The 24,454-nt window shown below is 33.0% G+C and overlaps 1 protein-coding gene across 1 annotated transcript; it reads left to right on the top strand.

Moving 5' to 3' along the window:
• Positions 1-1,708: 1,708 nt before the first annotated feature.
• On the top strand, positions 1,709-2,329 carry LOC112785589 (uncharacterized). The gene has a single exon (XM_025829046.1). The coding sequence runs from the start codon at positions 1,709-1,711 to the stop codon at positions 2,327-2,329; it is 621 nt and encodes a 206-aa protein (XP_025684831.1).
• The last annotated feature ends 22,125 nt before the right edge of the window (positions 2,330-24,454 follow it).

Below are 24,454 nucleotides of genomic sequence, written 5' to 3'. Positions count from 1 at the left end.
ACTTGCCAGATTTTGGGGGAGGGAACGTTATGAATTGTGGGGCAGATTCTGAAAAAATTTGGACATGTGAACTTAATGGGCTCGGCAGGAGGTCCATAGGGAGGAACAAAAAAAGAGTTGCCTAATCAAGCCTTGGACTGGTTGTAATAAGAAGTTGGAGGAGGGGAATCGGGCCTTGCTAGGCCCAACGCTATCAGTGTCCAAAGGGGCAGCACCTGCATCCGCGTTGGATCTTGCGGATTGGGTCTCCAATGCTTGTGACAGGAGCGGGTCGCGAACTGCAGCGGGCAAGAGAAACGAAGGCAGCGCGCAGGGAGAAGACCTTCTCGAAGGTCATAGCGGCGCACATGATGGGGATGCCACAGAGGTACTCGGCGAGTCAGGGGCCTACGCTGCCGGTTCTTCCGCGGTGGAGAGGAATGTGTCCATGCCAGTGAAGGTGGGGCTATCGACAACGCCAGGACTGGGACGGTTGGCGGGGCAAAGAACCCAGCAGTCGAGGACACCAATGGAGGTTGTGGTGGTGCGGATCAGCAGGGAGTGGAAGCCGAAGGAAGAGGCGAAGCAGATGGGATCGGGGAGGAGAGATGCACGATGTAGAATGGGGCTTGCACGGACCAGAGACTTGTTCAGATTGGTAGGAGAGTATGCAGACATGATCACGCTGGCATTAGAGAGGATGGCCTTAGCTATGAGGGTACAGATAATGAAGCAGAGGATAGTAGTAGCCAGAGCTCATTATTGAGGGAACAATTATTGGAAAACAGAAGGACCTAGGAGCTGGCCACAGAGTCAGGGGCTATGCTATATGATGAAGAGGAAGACATTATGATAATTCTACAGGCACAGAATGAAGAAATAGCTTGGAAAAGAAAAGTGGCTAAGTAGAAGAAAAAATGAGACGGTGCAGACCCAAACATAAAAGACAGGTGTGTAAGAAAATTTTAAATGATTGTTAGTGCATGGAATGTTAGGGGATTACGGGGAGATGGGAAGTTGAGGATGGTGAATGACCTAAAGAAAAAATATAACTTAAATATGTTAGGATTGATTGAGACTAAAAGGCAGGTTGTGACGAAATTTGACGTTGCAAGGTTATGGGGGCATGATAGTACAGGTTGGGAATATGTAGGTTCTGATGGTGCTTCTGGTGGACTTTTGCTAATATAGGATGAATGTGTGTTTAAAATGAATAATTGCTATAAGGGGGGAGAGGTGGCTGTGTGTTGAAGGCATAATGTTAAAGAGTAGTTTCAATTGCGCTTTTTTCTTGGTCTATGGTGCACATAATAGAGATGAGAAGACTCATGTTTGGGAGGAGCTGAGTTATATAGCTAGGTTATGTCAGGTTCCGTGCTGTTTTCTGGGAGACTTTAATGAAATAGTCCATGTGGAGGAACGGAAAGGTGCCACTAGCTTACCTCTGTCTGTGGAAGAGTTCAAGGTTTGGGTACAAGATATGCACTTAGTGGATCTGTCGCTCACTGATCGCAAGTTTACATGGTTTCGGGGATGATCTTGCAGTTGTATAGATAGAGCGTTGGTTAACGTGGAGCGGCTAGAAGAGTTTTCGGATACTCGGCTACGAGGTGGGCTAAGGGGTTCGTCAGACCATTGCCCTATAATAGTTGAGGACAAAAAGATGAAGGGAGGTCCAAGACCGTTCTAAAGTCTCGATTCGTGGTTTACACATGAGGCATTTCTTAGCATGGTTAAAGAGGAATGGAGAGGATTGGGGGATATACAGTTCACAGATAAACTAAAGGCATTGACGACTCCGTTGGGAAGATGGCATAAGGCAAACTTTGGTGGGATGGACAACAAAATTACTAAGTTTGAGGAAGAAATCAAGAGAATTGATGACATGGTAAGCAATAGCGGGTATGATGAAACGTTGGAGGCTAGAAGAAAGGTGCTGGTCTCTTGTTGTGAGAGATGGTATGTAAGGAAGGAAGTCCATTGGAAACAGATATCTCGGTCTCGGCATGCGAAGGAGATGGACAAAAATACAAGATACTTTCACAATATAGCATCAGCAAGGAGACGGAATAATAGGATTGATATACTGGTAATAAACGGCAGACAGGTCAAGAATCAAGCGAGAATCAAGATAGCGATCAGAGAGTTCTACAAGGATTTATATCATCAAGAAGCTTCTCCTATGATGGGATTTAGAGATGGCTTGGTGGGTAAGATAGATGAGGGAGATGCTTTGTCTCTAGAGGAATTGCCGTCCGCTGAGGAGATCAGAGAGGCTATCTGGGACTGTGAGTCATCTAAAGCGCCAGGCTGTGATGGATACAACATGAATTTCATTAAGAGGTGTTAGGGGAAGATTGGGACTGAATTCACGGCAGTAGTGATGGGGTTCTTTCAGACATCAAGATTACCAGTAAATGCTAATATCATTTGGGTGGCACTAGCACCCAAATTTGTTGGTGCAAAGGAGATCAAAGATTTACGACCGATTAGTATGGTGGGGTGCGTCTACAAGGTTATTTCGAAGGTGCTAGTTAGGAGGATGAGGGTTGTGATGCCGGGGTTAGTCGGGGAGACTCAGAGTACGTTTGTCAAAGGAAGGAAAATACATGATGGGGAACTTATTACGTGTGAAACAGTGAACTGCCTTAAACTGAGGAAAAAGGAGGCAGTAATAATCAAGTTAGATTTTCAGAAAGCATATGATAGAGTCAAGTGGAGTTTTGTGGACATTGTCTTACAAAAGATGGGTTTTGGGCATAGATGGATAGCGTGGGTTATGGAGTGTGTGACAAATGCATCTATGTTGGTTCTGATAAATGGTTCGCCATCTAAGCCATTCAAAATGAAAAGAGGCTTGAGACAAGGTGACCTACTTTCCCCCTTCTTATTTGTACTGGTTGTGGATGTGCTGCATTGAATGGTTGGAGAGGCAATCAGGAACAGACGTATATCACCGTTGTTGGTTGGGAGAGATAGTATTGAATTGTCGCACCTGTAGTTTGCTGATGATACTATTCTGTTTTGTCCACCGGAAGAGGAGTCTATTCAGAATTATAAGAGGCTACTGCGATGTTTTGAGTTGATGTCAAGGCTCAGGATCAATTTTGACAAGTCCAGTTTGATTCCAATTAATTGTGATGAGCAGTGGGTCCAGCGTATGTGCAACTTATTGGGTTGTAAGGGGGACACTCTTCTAGTTAAATACCTTGGAATCTTTTTAGGAGCAAATCTGAGGTTGGTGAAGACATAGAAGCCTATAATAGACAAAGTGGAGGAGAAACTCAGTCTGTGGAAAGCTAAGGTGCTAAACAAAGCTGGTAAGTTGTTGCTTATTAAGTCCGTCTTGAATAGTTTGCCAATGTATTATTTGAGCGTTCAAGATGCCGAAGGCTGTTGCTGAGAAATTGATTTCATTGCAAAGAAGATTCCTGTGAAGTAAGGAAGATGGGAGAAACGGTATGGCACTAGTAAGATGGGAAGTAGTGCAAGCCCCCCAAGAAATTAGGAGGGCTGGGAGTTGGTGATTCAATGATTCGTAATGCAGCCCTTCTGTTTAAGTAGTGGTGGCGGTTTGCAAAAGAAGAGTGCCCATTATGGAAGAAGATCGTATGTTCGTGTAATAATCTAAATCCCAATGAGCTACTACCAACTCAAGTGCTACCTACTAAAGGAGGCTCGTGGAAGGATATATGCCAACTACAGATCACGAATCAAAATATAAGGGATAAGCTGGTTATAGGGTTGTCAATGGAGATTGGAGATGGGCAACGGACAAGATTTTGGGAGGATGTATGGTTACTCTGTGGATCTTTAAAGAATCGGTTCCCGAGGCTTTTCTCTGTTTCAAACCAATGTGGATCTGTCATTGGGAATTGCGGATTTTGGAATGGGCTAGACTGGGTATGGAACTTCCAATGGAGGCGAGAGCTCTTCCAATGGGAGTTAGAACTCCTGAGTCAATTACATGAAGCTCTAAGACCTGTGAGATTAGTACGTAACTGGGAGGATAGAGTGCTGTGGAAATACGATAGGCAAGGTATTTTTTCAGCTAACTCATTTGTATAGGTGATGCAGGAAGAATTGATTCCGGAAGATTTAACCAGTTACAGTTTCACTAGAACCATTTGGAAAGGTTTGATTCCACCAAGAGTGGAGCTGTTTACTTGGTTTGTTTTGACAGGCAGGGTGAATCCAAGGAAAGGCTAAGCTGATTTGGAATTGTCAGACCGGAAGATAATGTCTGTATTTTGTGTAATAATGATATGGAATATGTATGTCACTTGTTTCTAGGCTATGCATTTGCTTGGCAGGATTGGAGTGCTTGGATGTCGGGTTTTGGCCATCAATGGTCATATCCGGGTTCGATGAAAGAGCACTTTTTAAGTTGGACAGAGGAACCGAGAAGGAAGGAGGATCGCAAGCATAAGATAAGATGCTTTCTATCGTGTGGAACATTTGGATGGAAAGGAACATGAGAATTTTTCAGAATAAAAGTAAAGGTGTTGAAGAGATCATCAACATGACTGTGACCAGCGTTAACGAGTGGATAGGTGTTGATCCCTTTTATTGTTAATGGCTATGCTGAAGATGACATAGGGACTAATTGTTGTCTGGGCTGGGTGTGTGTTTAGTTTTAATTAGAGTTATTGTTTAGCTCTGTATACTCCACTTTATTGTGTTAAGCTCTTATTTTCAAAAAAAAAGAAACTTTTTTTAAGTAGTTTTTTAAAATACAACTTATTTATCTAATTCTCTATCTACTTAATTGCTAAGCATTTTCTTGATACCTTTGTGATTGCTTTTGATCTTGTGTCTTCCTTTAATGGTCATGCTGTCCTCTTTTATATAGCCACTTCACCCATTTGTCATTGTTCTTCTTTGCCTCTTGTATCCATATATTTCTTTCTTTCAATTTATTTTCTCCCATGTACTCAACACCAACATTGTCAAATAGATGCCTCTTTGTATAATTTTTTTTTGTTTTTTTTTAAGTTAGGAATGAGATTCGAATCCAAAATTTTTAAATAAAAATAAAAAAATATATTATTTAAATTATTGTTCATTAACTTTACATAAATTTTATTCCTTATGAATCTCAAGTTTCAATTTCTCACATCCTTACTATTAATCCAATCCACGATTTTTTTATTATTTGTTATAACCCATTATTATTAGGCGTATATTAATTAATATATCAGCATATGACCGTTGCATATATATATATAAGCGTTGCATATATATTATATATATTAATAAAAATATATGAGCATTATTATTATGGTCAAAAATTTACTTTTTAAGAGGTGTTGGAATATATTTTATTTAGAATAAAAATAAAAAAGTTAATTACTAACATAAAGTAAAAACTTAAAAAAAATTAAAGTCAGTGTAATTTGAGCATATTCATCATCATCAAATTTAAAAATATCGTTGGTTGAAAAGATTTGTGTGGACTTTTTTATTTGTCCACAAAAATTAAAGAAGAACAAGAAAAAGGAGTAATGAATAGGGAAAAGGATAGAGAAGAGGAGAGGAAACATAAAGAAAAGATTATAGTAATCAAAGAAAAGGAGTTATAAATTCAAGCGGCGATGTAGGAATAAGAGTTACAAACTCAGAGGTAAGCGCGAAGGAAAGAGAAATAGAAAGGAATAAAGGATGGCTAAGGAAAGAGAAAGAGAAATGGATATGCAACGCAAATACTTAATGTTGACACGTTTACAATGAGAAAAACGACAGGTTCTTCATGAGATTGCATGTGAAAAAATAATTAACAAATGGTTTACTTAATGATTTTTTGTATTCATAGAGTTAAGTAGTCTGTTTTAATAATTTCTTGTATTCATGGACAACAGCATCGACAACTGAAAGAGGACTTGATTGAGCCCATATGGCAATTTCATAATGCTTATCATCAACTATAGAATTTAAGTATGTTTTTTTATATCAAGTAATTTTTTAAATTAATTTAATCTCAAATTATATATTGTGTATTATTGTTATTTATGAAGTTATTAATTTTTGTTAAGTCAAGAATTGATTTGGTTACTTGTGATGACAAACATAACTAATAATATCCTAACATACTTATTTTTTTTTATAAGAATTGTAGATATTAATGGATTCACCATCAAAGATAATAATCAAGTAATCCATGATTCAAGTAAGAATAATACATAATTGATTCTTTATAAGCAAGAATCATTTCATATATGGATTGAATAGCTGCTGCATTTTTATCAAGCTAAACAAGGAATAGATTCTCATTCAATTCCAACAGCTAAGAGCATTAAAGGTGCATCGGCTATCTTAATCATATTAGGAATGATTCTAACGGTAAACAAGAGATATGAAGCTTTATATATTGATGAATCATCAAGGAAGAAGGCAACTATTTTCCTGCATATTGAAGACCATAAAAAACAACATTTGTTTTTGTTTTTGTTTTTTTTTTTTAGTGTATTCTTACTTCTCTTTTATCTAGATTCAAGCTTATTTTGAGAGATACAAAAGACAAAGAGAGTAGTGCATACAAAAGTCATTTAACCTTTGATTGAGAGTTTGATTTCAAAAGTGTGTTGGGTTAGAGTGCACTTGATTCATCTTAACTAGATTGGGTTAGCACCTAGGTAATTTATTAAGCTTGTGATAGCATAGGTGGTGGTTTACAAGAGTGTGAGTTTTTTTGAATTGGTGTTTGTAGTCAATCTTGATTATAGTAAAAATTCTACTATTATTGCAGTGGAGACTAGACGTAGATCACATTACACTTCGTGACCGAACCAGGATATATCGTGGTATTACTCTTCTTCTTTCCCAAAATTTGCAACCTACATTTTTGTTTTATTCTCCTACCATGGGATGAGACAAAAACAAAAATAATCTCTTGTTTATCAGTTTTGATACATAATCTAAAAAAGTGTTTACACTTATATTTTCTTGATTTAATCATCTTCTCAAGTCATTTAAAAACCTTCAATTAACATCAGATCTTAGGCTAAAAGCACAAACTTAATGGCTTGAAGTAAAAGATCTATGGAAACCTTTGTGACTTACACATTGACCAAAGGACAATCATATTATAGACTTCTTGAAACTAACTATTCTTATTGAAAAGAAAGGATGAGGATTTTTGTGCAATCAACTGACTATAATATATGCAAGATCATTGTGAATGGCTCAAATGTTCCTACCAAATGCAACATCGAAGGCAATGTTGTTCCAAAGGAAGATTCCAAATGGACGGTTGAAGAAAATAAGAAAGTGAAGCTAAATGCCAAAACTATCAATATGATGCATTGCGCTATTAGCTTTGAAGAATTTAAAAAAATCTCAAGATACAAAATTGCAAAGGAGATATGGGACAAGTTGTTGTTCACTCATAAAAGAACTGAACAAGTTCGAAAAACTCGTATTAACAAGCTTATGAAGGAATACGAAATGTTCTTTATCATGGAAGATGAACCAATTGATGCTTTATTTGAAAGATTTTCCATAATCATCAATAACCTTGATGCAATAGAAAAACACTTCTCTGAAGTAGACTTTTTAAGAAGATTTTAAGAAGTCTTACCAAGCAATGGAAGATCATGAGCACTATCATATCAAAGCTAATAATCTCAGCAATATTACTTATGATGAATTGAGAGGAAAGCTATTGATTTATAAATCCACACGTCTCAACAATGATAACAAGAAAATAGAAGTGATATTTAAATCAAGAATCACATCAAAAGAAAAAAAAATCTGATCATGAAGCCCACGTTTGTTATTAATGATTTAACTGAGAATTCAGCAAAGCTTCTTGAAAAATATGGCAAATATAAAAAGAAAAAGACTAATTACCTAAATCATTCCCCAAAGATTTTAAAAGTGGATATTTTAGTCTCCAAGAAAAATTAATACACAGATCAATTCTTAAGGTTTTATTCCGGCAGACAAATTAGTTTCCAGTTTATTTTTTGGCAGAGTAGTTACCCATATCAGTCCCCAAAGATTTTAAAAGTGGATATTTTAGTCCCCAAGAAAAATTTATACATAAATCGATTCCCAACGTTTTTCTTTGTCAGACATAACAGTCCCCCATCCATTTTACTTTTACTATATATCGACCTTTATTATTATTAACTTAGCTTTGTGCATGTGGACGACGACACTAACATATTAATACACTCTTTTTGTTAGAAACAAATAAGGTGAATAATGATGCTTTGAAATCCAAATTAAAATATTTTCTTTGACAAAAATTTCAAAAATACTCCTAAATTTTATTTTGTTTCAATTTTGTCCCAAAAGTTTTCGATTTACATCAAATATACCCCTAACGGCTAAATTTTCAAAAAATTTAAGACCAATCTAACAATAATGCATGAAAATTATGCTTGATTTGCTTGTGTTGAGAGTTGTTTTTATGAAATTATTGTTGAATTGGTCTTAAATTTTTTAAAAAATTAGCCGTTTGGGGTATATTTGATGCAAATCAAAAACTTTTAGGACAAAATTGAAACAAAATAAAACGTAGGGGTATTTTTGAAACTTTTGTCAAACTTCAAGGACAAAAAGTATACTTTATCCTAATAATAATAATAATAATAATAATAATAATAATAATAATAATAATAATAATAATAATAATTTTTGGATGGAGGCTGTTATGTTTGACGGAAAAAATGTTAGGGATTAATTTATATATTAATTTTTTTTGGGACTAAAATATCCGCTTTTAAAATCCTTAGGGACTGATCTGGGTAATTACTCTGCCGAAAAATAAATTGAAGACTGATTTGTCTGTCGGAGTAAAATCTTAGAGATTGATATGTGTATTGATTTTTCTTAGGAACCAAAAAGTCCGCTTTTAAAATCCTTGGGGACTAATTTGGGTAATTACTCAAAGAAAAATGAAGTCTTGAAGTTGGAAAATGCCAAGCTCAAGAAATATTTAAGCATGGTCAAATCTTCTAAGTCTTTGAAACAAGAAAATGAGCTTTTGAAAATTGAAATAGGAGATCTAAAATTGAAATATTCTACTGTAAGTGATTCTCTTGCTAAAAATATAAAATTGCAAGAAAGGAATAAGAAATTAAAAATTAATTTAAAAAAGTTTGCTCAATATTCCAAAAACTTAGACAAAATTCTTGCTAATCAAAAGCCTCTCTTTATAAAATCTGGTCTTAGTTTTGTGAAGGAAGAAAAATCTGATTTAGAAAATGATCTTAAAGCCTCATTTTACAACGAAAGTGCTGAACAAGCCTTCTATAAAAATAAAATCAAAAATTTCTTAAAAAACAAGAATCTTTCTTATCATGCAAAAATTTTAGCAAGATGCAAACATTTGTTCAAATTGTAAGAGAGCTAGACATTTTTCACCTCTATGTTTTATTTATAAAAGTTTAGTAGGTAATCATGTTTATAATATTATTTGTGATAATAATTCTCTTGGACAACTAAAAAGAATTAACATCAAAGGATCCAAGTTAGTTTGGATACCTAAAATTCCTTGAAAACTTTGTAAGTTTTTCTTGCATCCAAGAAAATCAAAGACATATAGTATCTTGATAATAAATGCTCAAGGCACATAATGAAAAAATCTATATTCTTCATCAAATGGTACAGTGGCTGCAAATAGCTCTAGAATAGGTGCAGTTCTGAAAATGCAACCAGTTTCTACAGATACTGTTGCAAACGATAATTTTGGAGACAAAACAGAATTATCTTTTGATTCTACAGAAGACAATACAACTGCAAAAGATCCTAAATCTGTAGAACCAGTACTTGAACCTTATCCAAATGCTTCCAAACCTAGAGAATAAAAATTCATATAGAATTATCCCAATCAATTTATTATAGGTGATTCTTCACAAGGCATTACAATAAGATCTTCTACAAGAAAGCTAGACTCAAGCAATTTTTCTTGTATCTCAATAATAGAATCTCAAAAACTTAAAGAGGCTCTTCAAGATTCATCTTGAGTTAAAGCTATGGAAGATGAACTAAAGAAATTCAAAAAGAATAAGGTCTGAACTTTGGTTCTGGGTTCGAATGGCAAGAAGGTCACAAGAACAATATGGATATTTAGAAACAAACTTGGAGAAAAATAGAAAGTTTGTGAGAAATAAAGCAAGGCTTTTTGCACAAGGATATGATCAAGAGGAAGGGATAGATTTTGATGAATTATTTACTCTAGTTGTTCGAATAAGGCTGCTGCTTACTTGCTGCGTTCCAAGGACTCAAGCTATACCAACTGGACGTAAAGTGCTCCTTTCTTAATTGTTTAATAGATAAGGAAGTGTATGTGGCTCAACTGCCTGATTTTGAAAATAAAGACTTAGCACTTTTCTTTTGAAAAAGGACTTTCAAAAAGGAACTACAAACACAACTCTATTTATTAAAAAATTCTAATAATCTCTTTATTATTGTTCTTGTATATGTTGATGATATTTTTTACTAAACCCTTAGCTGAAGATAGATCCTATATTAGAAATTGCTTTGCTTATGTTAAATGCTTCTCATCTGTTTTAACTGCACTGATGAGATTTTAAAGTTTTTGTCTCTCAAGTCGAGTCGAGATTTTCTGGATAGATGATGAACAAGTTCAAGCTTTCAATCTGCCACCTTTATATCTTTGTTGAATGATTATCTGATCTTTGCATTTATTTCAAAAAAAAATTTTTACTACATTAAAATAAATTTTATTCAAAGTATTTCCAGCATTAATCATCTTATTTATTTTAAAAATCTTTTCTAGAATTCTTTTTCAAATCAATTTCACAATCTTTACTATTTTAAAAGAATTTTAATCTTGCATCAGTTTTAAATGCCTCTAGCCTTTCATAATATTTCTGTTGCTACTGGTGATGTTTGAATTTTTTTTATTTTCCACCTTGATAATAAAAGGAGAAAAAAAGTAAAGATTAAACTAAGCTTATTTGGTTTATGAATTTTATGACCTTATGATCTTATTAGTTTATTCTTTTAGTTTTTGATATCTCTCTTGATTAAGATCTAATATATACTTTATATATATGTTTGTTTGTTGCTCTGATATATTTTATCATATTACTTTCATTAAAAGAAAAATGCTATATACCGTTGGATCCATTTAATTTACCGTTAGATTTAGCGTCAGACATTAGTGGAAGGTTTACCAGTAAATTTGGCAATAAATTTGTCGGATAAATAAATTATCATCGGATTTGGTTTTTCGACTGTAAATTTGCCTGTAATAATTGAAGGAAAAAAAAAAGAAAAATTGATGCGATCATTAGTGCAATGCTGTGTTTTGGTCACTTACAAATCGTTACCGTCAGATTTATTTGCTGGTAATCTTATCCTAAATTCGAATCCCAAATCCTCTCCCTCCTTATTTTTGAACTCTCTCCCACAAACCACCTCCAGCAACATCGACCACCACCAACAGCATTTAAAGACTGCGTGGACTACTTGCATCACGTTGGTCGCTTTATCGCCGCCGTTTTTGTCGCTCTCGCCACTGCTGCCGCCGTTACTACTACCTCCCCTGTCATTGTTGCTTCTTGTATTGCCAGAGCTGCCTCCTTCCTCCGTCGAGGTAAGTTTGTCCACCTCCTTCTTCCTATTATTTTTTTCAATTTATTAAAAAAATCCTAATGCAGCCCTGCCGGTTGGTCACCACCGCTGTCACTTTGCTGTCCGGGCTGCCACCATGCCAGAAAAGCTTTTTGCACCGCCACTGTTTTCAGGTAACTCACTAATTAGTTTATAGTAGTTAAATCTTAAACTCTAATTTATCTATAATTTGTTATATATTAAAAATTTTACAATTAAAATATTTGTATTAAAAATTTAACTATGTTTCAAATTTAGTTCATGTATGTTTTTTAAATTGTTTAGGTAATATACTGAAAATAAGGTTTCGATGCTCTTTAACAAAAGTTTTTAACTTGTAAAATCTTAAATGATGATAATTTTTATAATTTTGATTGGCAGTTAAATATCATATCTACACTGCTCAATATTGATTGACTTGTCCATTATAAGTTAGGGCTCTGCTTTCATTCTTTTTATTGATAAGTGGCTGTTTGGAAAGGAAGGAGAAACCCACTTCCTTTAAAAAAAATTTCATTGGAGTTTGGAACTTTAGATTTGGGAGTAGTTCTTTTTCTTTCTTTCTTTCTTATTTATTTATTTATTTAAATGAGCTTTTCAATTGTCTAATTGGTTAATAATAGTTAGCTGTATGGAGAAGTCATTATACCTTATAAATGCTATTTATTCTGGCAATAGAATTGGATAATGGATATACTCTATATATTTAGTAACTTACATGAAGTAGCAGCAAAATCTTCTAAGTTTGTATTTCCGTTCGTTTAATTGTTTGTGTAATTATTATTGTTGAATTTTTTGTTTACGTATTTAGAGTTTGTTTAATCTTTTGTTAATTGTCATATATATGTATATATATGCTGCTGCTTGCTTCTTTTACTTAATGAATTGCATAGGATGAGGATACATTTATTATTGTTTTTATTCTGATTAATCTATTTTACATCTGGTTTGTTGCTTTTGATGTAAATATTTAAATCTCTTATTGTTTGGGTATTTTCAGAGTAGTTAATTATAAAAAAATTGGAGTTAATTTGGTATTCTGGTATTAATTTTATATTATTATTGGTTATTTTTGTATTATGATGGAGGATTATGTGTTTTTTTTATTAAATAATTTAGACCTGACAATGTTGTTTATGATTTTTAATTTTTTATTATGGGGTGAATTGTTGTTAATAAGTAAATTATTTATCTTTGATTCATTGTAAATTTGCAGTTAGACAGCTTTATTGATTTGGTATGGTTCCTAAGGATTCTTCAGGATTTAATTTCTACGAATCTTGCAATCCGTAAGTATTAAAAATAGTTTGGTAGGGTTGATTCTTTATGTAATGTAATAGCATTAGTTAGCCTAATATTTAATGCTCATTATAATTGCTCTTTTAATTTTTGGTTTAATTTTGTTTAATTTTTGTAATTGAGAGGTTGGTGCATTTTAAATATGATTTTCTTACTTAATTGAATTCTCTTATTTTGTTTAGTTTTAACAATAAACTTTGATATATGAACTTGTTTGTGAATTTTTAACTAAAAATTATAAACAAATTATTATAAAAAATTGTAAAACTTTAAATTTTATTAGTTTAAAAATTATTAAATTTAAATATTTAAAATGATATATTAAATTTTCAAACAAATTTTTAAAAAAATTAAAATTAAGTTTACTGTCGTTAAATCTGCCGCTAACTATTAATTTGACTATTAACAATAAATGATATATTACCGTCAAATTTATCGAGAAAAAAATCTGGCTGTAACAAGTTCCAAAATTTTGCCAATTTAAAATTTATATTTGCTGTTAAATCTGCCGGTAATTAGTGGTGGACAAAAATATCCGCTGGTAAATAGTTACCGACGAAATTTATACCGTCAAATTTATTTCGTCGTTAAATCCGACAATAAACAGAAAAAAATTTTGCCGGTAAATCTGACGGTATCCGACGACTTTCTTGTAGTGTTTGATACCTAATGGTCATATGCATCAAGCTATGTCTAGTATTTCTTTGGCATATGTGTGCAATTTTTGTAAATGATTAGGTTCCACAGCTTTAAGCTATTAAGCTTGATTAATAGATGCTGACAAATAGGGAGAGCTTGTTAAAAATAAGGGAAGTCATTCTTTATTCTCTCTTTAATTTGAAGTTTAATCATCTTTGTCATAAAAAAAATTATTGAGTCAATAATTGATTTAGTTCTTTGTCATGACAAATATAATTAATAATATCCTAATATATTTTTTCTTTATGAGAATTATAGGTATTAATGGATTAACAATCAAAGATCACAATCAAGTAATTCATGATTCAAGAAAAACAATACACGATTGATTTTTTGTAAACAAGAATCAGTTCATATATGGATTGAATAGCTGCTGCATTTTTATCAAGCTAAATAAGGAATAGACTCTCATTCAATGCCAACGGCTAAGAGCATTAAAGGTGCAACGACTAGTTTGATCATATTAGGAATGATTCCAACATTAAAGAAGAGATATGAAGCTCTATATAAGAAAGAAGGCAACCATTTTTGTGCATATTGAAGACCATAAAAAACAGCCTTTATTTTTCTTGTTTTTGAGTGTTTTTATTTCACTTTTGTCTAGATTCAAACTTACTATGAGAGATACAAAAGACAAAGAGAGTAGTGTATACAAGCCATTTAACCTTTGATTAAGAGTTTGATTTCGAAAGTGTGCTGGGTTAAAGTGCACTTGGTTCTCCTTAACTAAGTTGGGTTAGCACCTATAAGTTTGGGATATATAGCTTAGGTAGTTTAAGAGTGTGAGTCTCTTGGAATTGATGTTTGTAATCAATCTTAATTATAGTAAAAATTCTACCATTGTTGTGAAGAAAACTAGACGTAGGTCGCATTGCATTTCGTGACTAAACTAGGATATATCGTGGTGTTACTCTTTTTCTTTTCCAAAATCTACAACCTGCATTTTCGTTTTATTCTCCTATCGAAAAAAGAGACAAAAACAATGTTTATTAGTCTTGCTGCATAATCTCAAAAAGTGTTTATCACTTGTATTTTTTGATTCAATCCCTCTTCTTAACTCATTTGAAAACTTTTAATTTTTAATATTAATATTTTTTAATAATAAATTATTTTTTAATTTATAAATTTTAATAATATTATTATAAAAAAATAATAACTACATTAATTTAATTAATTAAATGAGACTATAATAAAAATTAAACTTAGTTTTTTTTAATAAAAAAAAAGAGATGTTTTAAATTTTTATTTATTATTTATTATTTATAATACAAAAATTAATATAAAATTATTTTTTATGATAAATGAATCATAAATAAAAATTAGAAATAGTTTTAGTACTCACGAGTCACAACCTAAGACATTGCTGTCAGTAATGGAACAGATCAAGTACTCACCAAACTTGGACGAAAAATATTACATAACTCTTTCTTGACCACAGAAGGATATGAGTATTGCTAAGCTAACCCTTTTTTGCTTTGTAAGCAACACTCGATTCCATTTTTGCTTTATCTCCATAAATCTTGGAACGCAACTCTAACCAATATAACATTCTTTTAAGCTTCCTGGAACTCTGGAACGTAACTACCAAGATAGTTTCACGTTGAAATTCCATAGTCAGCCGTTCTGAATTTGTCTTGAAAACTTGGAGTAGAGGAAAGATGCTCAAGATTTTTCAATGCATTATGTCAATTATTATGCTTTCTCTTACATGTTCCTTGGTATTTATCCTTTTAAACAAGACCAATCATGCAAAAGTTAAGCCTTTTCAAATGTAAGTTTTTTTTTTTTTTTGGACAGAACTTTTCAAATGTTAGCTTGATATCACATTCGGCATCATATTAATTGATAGTGTTATGATTGTTATCTAGTATCTACACATACTAATTTTAAAGGTGCTTTTTAATTCCCCCGTGCATGTGCTATTGAATATAATTGTTGGATATCTTTCTCTGTCCCTGATGGCCTAATGTATATCATACCATTTGCCTTCAAATTTGATCTTTATGGAAGAGGGAAAAAAACAAAAAGGGAAGAGGGGGGCAGGGGAATTAATTGACTTTAATAGTGAATCAGATTCACCTTTTTTCATAAACATCACTTTCTTTTTACATAAATTCTAGCTAGGGACCATGTATGTGCACATGCTACCTTCAACAAACGACAAGGTTGCGTCGCGATTCTACAGTTCTTGCGTGATATATGCACATTTGAAGTTTGCTGATGGTTCATGATTGTGACAAACTTCACTTCCTCTCCTCTTCACTCTAGTCTACACAACCTTTGTTTAAAGTACTTCTTATTCTCATAAAATCATTCCTCTATAAGACTACATAATTTGTATATGATTTGAAATGAGGTGAAATCCACTAAAATGGCAACGTAGGCGTTTTGTGAAAATACGAGAGATAAACAGAAATTGGATTTTTTTTCTATTATAAATTAAAAAATTTTATTTTTTAAAAAAAATTAATTAAACTTTAATTTTTTAAATATGTCTTTTTTTTTGGCATTTAAGGTAAGTTCACCACACCCCGTCGAACTTCTAATTTTATATAGAGTTTGTCGCATCCCGGCAAATTTTGAGTCGAATCCTTCATAAATACTCATATTAGTCGAGAACGAAACTCAATACTAGTAGCCGTTCTTCTCTTTAATATTCATATTCTTCTAATTTACTCTCTACAATGTTTAGAATTCCATTGTTTTCTATTCATTATGATGATGAAATAGTGTATGAGGAAAAAGGTTTTTATCATATTTAGGTCTGCTCAACCAGTAATTACATACATAGCACTTGAAGTCAATAGTCTAATAGCATTGAAGAGTTTGATATTGCATTCCATTGGCCAACAACACACTAAAAGTGAAAAAAATTTACTACAAATATCCGTCAGAAGTAGATAACTCTTTGTTTTACAAATGGTATATCATAGATTATAGTTGTGATTGTTATTTTCGTATTATTTTTATTAGAGTTTAGGTTTTGATAATATTTTATGTTTTTTGAATTAGGTATCGGTTACGTGATAACGAGGACATACATCTTATAAAGGTGTGGCACAACCGTTGAACAAATGTCCATTTGTTAGAATAATTTGTTTTCCTAGTTGAGTTCGGTGGACGAGGATCATCCACGGATATTGCTGATGATTTTCCTTTAAGTGGAGTAGTCAGAAGAAATATTAGAAGGACAATGGTTGACCTAAATATGTCACCTGAAAGTAGTCAAGAGGGGTCAAATGTTGAACATTCTAATGATAGTATGATGCAATTAGATGTTGAAAGTCATGAGGGTTCTGCTATTAGGGACCCGATGATCGATCCCTATCAAGTTAATCCCGATGATGGTGAAGATGTTGAGGCTTAACCAACGGAAATTCCTAATGAGGGTGAGGAGGAGGAAGAGATGAACTACTACGGTGACATACAAATTACACTGACACAACCTGCTATTTCTTGATCATATGACCGGACGGATCACTTTTTCACTTTGAATCTCGAGGCAATGACTTTAGATTGTTTATTTAGTCATGGAGGCCTCAAAGAAGATCCCACGTATGAGTTTGAGATTAGATAATAGTTTGAAAACAAGGAGGAAGTCATCTTGGCAGTTAAGACGTACAACATTAGGAGGATTGTGGAGTATAAAATACTAGAGAGTGACCAGTTAAAGTATGTTGTACAATGTACCCAATTTGGGTCCGGTTGTGGATGGAACATATGTATATCTTATTGCCAAAAACAGGAGAAATGGGAGGTGAGAAAGTATAACAGTCCTCACACTTGCATGCAAATATCGGTGGGTAAAGACCATCGAAGGTTGGATTCAAAGGTGATTGCTCAGCATATATTCATAATGGTCAAAACATATCTAACATCAGCATAAGGGTTCTGCAAGGAGGTGTATGTGGAGAATCACTTCAAATACAAGACGTCTTATAAAAAGGTTTGCCTTGCAAAGCAGAGAGTCATTTCTAGGATATACAGAAAGATTCTCCTAAACATTATCTTTTTTTTATTATCTTCTTTAGCGGAGCTTGGTGAAGAACTTCTCTTTTTTTGTTCTGGAGGAAGAGTTACTTTGAGTGTGTGAATAGAGAAAAGTGTAATGTGAATGTGTGAGAGTCAAAATAGTCTTTAAGTAAATAAAGCAGGTTAGGAGAGAATGAGAGGCAGCTTAGTCCGTTGCATGTGCAACACGTGATCTTGGTACGCAAATCGAACTATTCGATTACTTCTTCTGACAAGAAAGACCCTCCAATTTGTGATTAGATAGCTCCATAACAGCGTTAAACACGCAACATTCCAATAACATTATTACATTATACAACGGTTATCTCCATTTTAAAATTAAAAAGTTTTACAATTGATCATTAATAATCTTATCATAAAAAAAAGTTTTAGAGAAATATTAGGAACTTTTAATATATTTTTTTCTGTAAAAATCAAAACAAGAAAATTACTATTAAAGATTTATCACACTATCATATTACTTATATGTAGGAATGGCAACAACAATCTATTTTTTGGTATCTAACTTAATCTAATCCGATTAGATAGGGTTGTCAACTCGATTCACTGTGGGTAAAATTAAGCGTGGATCGGGTTGATTTGTTGATTAAATAGAGTAAGGATTGAGGTTCAACCCTACCCAACCAACCTACACCATATATATATAATATAAAGAATATGATAAGAGTGAATGTCGAATAAAAAATTTTTCATTCATATAAAAAGTTCTACTAAACTAAGATCTTTAATCGAAAATTTAACATTTTTGTTTATATAAAAATTAGATTTATTTAGTGATATATAAATATTAAATTATAACTCCAAAATCTTGTTAAATTATTAAATATTGTATTTTTTTATGATTTACGAATAAGATCGGATACCTATAAATGGAAAAAAAAATAAAATTGACATATTATAAACCTGTAAATTAAACAAAATAGAGTTAACTTTTAGTAAAAAAATTAAACCGCAGATAAGATTGGAATTAGATTTAAACCCTGCCATACTTTATCCATTATTACCCGTCTATATGGTACATAACCAGCTCTAAACTGCAGTTTGTAACAAAGGAACTGGTGTTTGTTACAACTTGCTACAAAGTATACGAACAATAATGTAGTTACTACTTACCATACAATACAACATGTATGTAGGTGGTCCTGGGGCAGTTGGAATGGGCATTAACATTAATTAATTCTGCACTTGCAGAGACAGAATTTAATTAATAAATAAATAATGATATTTTCATTCAATACTAAAATTAGTTATTGATATAAGACAGGATCACAAGAATACAAGTGTACAACCCCCTTGACCAAATGAGATTGAAGCAGAGAGACCAAAAAAAGGTTGAGACCTCGTTGGGTGGGAAGTGATGTTGGAAGGGTCAGTCATATGGCAAAGCCTCTGTCTGTGTTTGATAGACTCATGCAGCAGCCATGGGCATGGAAGGTCTTGTCATGTTCTGTCCCTACCAAGCTGACTCCTATGCCCCACGCTTCCACTTCTTTATGGCCTAAACGGCCTAAACTTGCAATTTATTAGTTTTGGATTTACCTATTACAGCCACTAGTATTTTTTGTAGTAATAATACTACTTGTAAATATTTTTAAATAAACTGTGTAGTAATATTTAATTTTTATCGTGGAATAAAAACATTCAATAATATATAATATTTTTGAAATAAATATTAAAGAGATTATTAAATTAGAAAAAGAAAAAATATATAATATTATCAATAGTACTAATTTTATAGTCAATTTAAATTTCTATAAATTAGGATAAAAAAACTTAGAGTCATTTCATCTATATTAATTGTTGGTTAGAGTTATATATAAAATTAGAGGTGGTCAAATAGGCCACTCTAACCCATTTAAACCTGACCCACTTAAATTTGCGAATTATACATATTAATCTCTTTTTAGTTTGTTTGTTTAGGAATTTCAGTTTTTAAATTCGGCCTTTTTATAGCCAGCCAAATGAATTATTTAGATTAGTATATTTATTTTTTATTTTTAAATTCAAATCTCTCGAAAGTAATTAAAAAAAAAAAGAAAAATTGTTACAAAAGTCTGTTAAAAAAATGTAATTATTAAAAAGGAGCTTTTAATATTAAAATTATTAAGAAAAATTAATTTTTATAATATTTAGAGAGAATGACCAAATGTTTTTTGTAAAGAGACATTTTTAAGTTATTTTTTCATTTATTTTTTTCTTGTAAATATTTTATTTTAATTGTCTATCATACTCAAATCCTTATTGATATATTTTCATTTTATTGATACATCTTCATCCATAACTCATAATAGAGATTTTTTTTTTGTTGTGAATCACAAATTCATCATTAGTTAATGTGATCAGAGCAGTCATAATCGTGCTAAATGTAAATATTTCAATATTAGTCTTTTCTTAACTTATGCATACGTAATGATTTTGATTTTAGTTGTATTTATCCAACACTTGATTTTACAATTTTGCTTTGATTTTAGTTGTATATGTGCAAATGGACACTTAAAATATGCACTTATATTGTACAACAGATTTGAATTTTAGCTATATTGTATAATAAATTTGAGGGATAAGTATTGTTTTCGTCTTTAAAGTTATCAAATCGTCCCTGACCTTATTTTAAATTTAAAATCATCCTTAACATTTTATTTCGTATTATAATCGTCTTTTTTAAATAAAATATTTTTTTAAATAACAAAAATGCCCTCTCTTCCCCACATTTCACTCTTCTTCTTCGTTGTCTTTTTCTTCTTCAAATAACAAAACTTTCATCTTCTTCTTCAATTAACAAAATTCAGAACTTAGATCCAACTAACCAGAATAAAAAATCTCCAAATTCATCACTAATTACAAGAACAAAAAATTTATAAATGCGATTACCAAGAACATATAATTAATATATATGAAACACAGCAACCTTAAAAAATGGCTCCCCTGGTTTTCTTTCAACCCCCGCTATTCAAACACATGAAACACAGCAACCTGAAAAAATGGAAGAAGCAAAATAACTTCCATGTTCAATTGTTCTTGCTGCTTTGTCTTTCATGGAGATTCAAAAACAACCAACCTCACACCTTTTACTGTCTTAATATCTCACGCTACAAATCAAACTCTTGTTTCCTCATATATAATCGTGTGTGCTTATATATATATATGAAGAACAAGAACACAAATATAAGAACAAAAATTAAGAAAGTAGGGATTGTAATGAATAAGAAAAATTAGGAACTTGAAAACGCGAGGAACATGATGATCACCACCACCACCACCACCACCATCACCTCTTCGACGACGACGAACACAAGGAGAGCGAGGGTCAGGCGCGGCGCTGCGAATGTGATGAGTGACGCTACGTGGGGGAGTCACGGCACACCTCTCTGACGACGACGAACACGAGGAGGTGAAGGTCAGGCGCGACGCTACGAATGTGATGGGTGACGCTACGTGGGGAAGTCGCGGCGCTGGCGATGGGGAGTCGTGGCGCCGCGATGGCGATGGTGAGGGTGAGTCACGACGACGACGGCTAGCGCGGCGAGGCTTCCTTCCCTCTGAGTCTCTGCTTCTCTATGTCTCTCTAAATCTCAAGTTCTCTCTCTTTTGGCGTTGGGAATGAGAATAAGGGGTTGTGATGGAGATGATTATAGGAGAGAATAATTGTCCGAAAGAACGATTTTAATACTAAATAAAACGTTGGTGATGATTTTAAATCCAAAATAAGATCAAGGACGATTTTAATTTTGACCCTAAATTTTAGGGACCAAAACAATACTTATCTCTAAATTTGATTATGCTTTATAATTTGCAGTTCTGTAATTAAACTGCAAAGTTATACCGTAAAATTCTACAATTTTGCACTATAAATTTATAACTTTGTAAATTTATACTAAAATTTTGTAATTTTATAAACTCTAAAATTGTTTAATTCTGCACTTAAAAAGTAACATTCTATTTTAAAATTTTGTAATTGTACTCTAACATTGTTCAATTCTTTACTTTTTTTTTTTCTCGATCATTACACTTATAGACCACAAGAAGAAGTGAGGTGAGCCCATAAGAGTACAACAGCACCTTAAGTGCAAGTTTAATTTAACAACTAAAATTCACAAAACATAAATATCCTAAACTAGAATATCCAACCAATCCGAAATAGTTAATAATTCCTTAGCTATGATTATTATCCACCCTTATGAATTCTTTTTCTCTTACTTATATCTTTGCCATATTCCTATTAGCCTTAACATCTCTTGTTCCATTATAGATAAGTGAACATCCTTGTTGCTAAATATTTAGTTATTTTTAGGGTTCCAAAGATATCACACAATGGCATAAAATGAAGTGTACCATACCTCTTTATAAGATTTCAGACACCATACATTCATCCAAGATTAGAAGCATTGAACTGAATTTCCAGGCCATGATCACGAGAGCTTTCTTTTTTGTAGGGCGTACTTAAACGATAGAATTATGTAATTCTGTAATTTTGCACTAAAAAAAATATAATTTTGCAATTCTGTATTAAAAATAATCAGTAGAATAAAACAAAACAATCTCATAAAAAATACATTCTATTAAATTTATAATACAGACTTAATATTTAAAATGGTCCTTGAAATTTGACTCCTGATTCAATTTAGTCCTCTAATTTTCAATTGACCCAAATTGTACCCTGAAATTTTAAGATGTGACTCAAGTTGGTCCCTTCGCCCATTTTCCTCATCGAAGAAGTGACGTGCCACATTTAGTTGTCACCTAGCACTTAAAATGTAACAAAACGACGTCGTTCATTAAGCAAACTTTCAATTGGCTATTCTTCTTCCTCCTCCTCTTCAATTTGGCACTCTCTCACTGGATTCACCGTCACCATGCCTCTAGCCTCTGTAACACTTTAACTATCAAAGTTCACGCTTTCGACTGCGCGACTCTGATAGCTCGGATATTACGACGACTTTTATACTATTTAATACTAAAATATGAGCCTATTTAAAACTTTAAACCGCAATACCGCTCCAAAATACTTTCATTCGGTAACGTACATCCATACATACCATACAACTTACAAAACTCGCAAAGAGTGCTTACATATATATATAATATTACAAACATTAACCAATACAATTCCTATCCCTCTTACAAAATGTATAAAGGTAGAGGCGAGGGAACAATAAATAATAATTAAAGCAATATAGAGCATCTCAACAACAACTAAATAAACTCTTCGTGACTTCAGCGTCCATATCCTGAAAAGGAAAATTTGTAGGGGGGTGAGAACATCATCCTCGAAAGGGTTCTCAATAGAGGGTTTTTGAGGATTACTATAATAGGATACGCGAGATAAAAATCATTTCGGTGATTAGCAACCGCCTTATGCATCTTTCCAAAAGCAAGAGGTTTACTATCAAGAAAATTTGAAATCTTTTCTGAAAGAGGAAACTGTTCATGTAACATAAAATTCAAAAGCCTTTCAAAAGGTTTATCTATACTGAACCAAATTAGCCTTTCATACTTTTCCAAACCAGAAATATCAACCAGACATGGCCTTCGGCCCACTTAATGATCAACCACGGCTCTAGGCCCAAACAACCCAACCAACAACTAATCACCACAGTCCAACAGAGTCTCAGTTACAAACACAAATAGAAAAGTTCAAGCACAAACAAATAGTTACCGCAAGTAGAACAATTAGCAGTTAATCACAAGTAATCACAAAGACAAACCAAGTACAATATGCACATCCAAACAATGTCACATAGATGCATATGATGCATGCCTGTCCTAGTGGCTGATAATATCATCTGTCGGTTATAAAGCCAACCCGACAAGTCCTGGTAGCTAACCATTGGATTGTCTTTCTGTCGTGCATCCCCAACTCGAGTTATACTCAACATAATTCATAATCTCAGATATCCAACACCCTCACTGGTGTATATTTACGGGGGCGAGCTCATCCGGAACTTTCACAGTGCCCGGCCACACTTATGACATAGGGTCAGCAGAGTATCAAGTCTCAACCTGGAGCACGTAGTGGCTAGCCACTGCTTTCACCTAGGGAAACTCGTATCTTAGATAGGTGGAAGTGCAAAAATCACAATATCAATATCTCAGCATATATACATTTATTCTCAGCCATAACTCATCATTCATTTCAGCCTTCCGGCTTAAATTCATGACTCATAGTCAGCCATCCGGCTCATAACAAAAAGTCACTTCCACCATCCAACATCATCAAATTCATAAAAATCATTATTCAAATCCATAAATCACTTTTTCTCAACTCACTTTGCTGTGAAATCAAATTTTAATTCTTTTCAGCCTTGGCTTTAAAGTTCTCATTTCTCAAATCATCCCAGGCTCATAAGCCCCCTTTTACTCAAAGTAAGGTCCCCTTTTAAAAACAAAGTCACTCTCGGCATAATCTTTCCAAAACTTCCAAAACCATGGCAAGTTAAAGATTTCTTTTGAAATATTCAAAATCATCCATCCAACAACAGAATTTTATAACAAAAGCTCCTCGGCAGAGTCTCAAGTCTTTAGGGGAGAATAACATAACTCATTTCCTCAAATTCACTTAAAATCATTAAAACCTTGACTTCCTGATTCGAATAATAAAATAGGATCTAAGCAAAATCGAGTCATGTAATCAATTACTCCTTTCAAAGCCATTTCCTTTACTTAAACAAAACCAGCTTCAACTCCATGATTAAATCTAAAGCTTTTCAGACTGCTCAAAAATCATTTTTTGTTTTGCTAAACTGGAATCCAAAGGATATTCTGAAGCTTATCTAAAATGTCAGAAGATAAGGTTTAACAACCGAAACCCAAATTCTTTTAAAGTCACAAAAACTCCTCCAAGTGACAATCTTTATGTTAA

This window comes from Arachis hypogaea, chromosome 20 (assembly GCF_003086295.3).
Source record: "Arachis hypogaea cultivar Tifrunner chromosome 20, arahy.Tifrunner.gnm2.J5K5, whole genome shotgun sequence".
Classification (NCBI taxonomy): Eukaryota; Viridiplantae; Streptophyta; class Magnoliopsida; order Fabales; family Fabaceae; genus Arachis; species Arachis hypogaea.
Note: the sequence above shows the minus strand (reverse complement) of the source record. Positions and strands in the feature narration are given on the sequence as shown.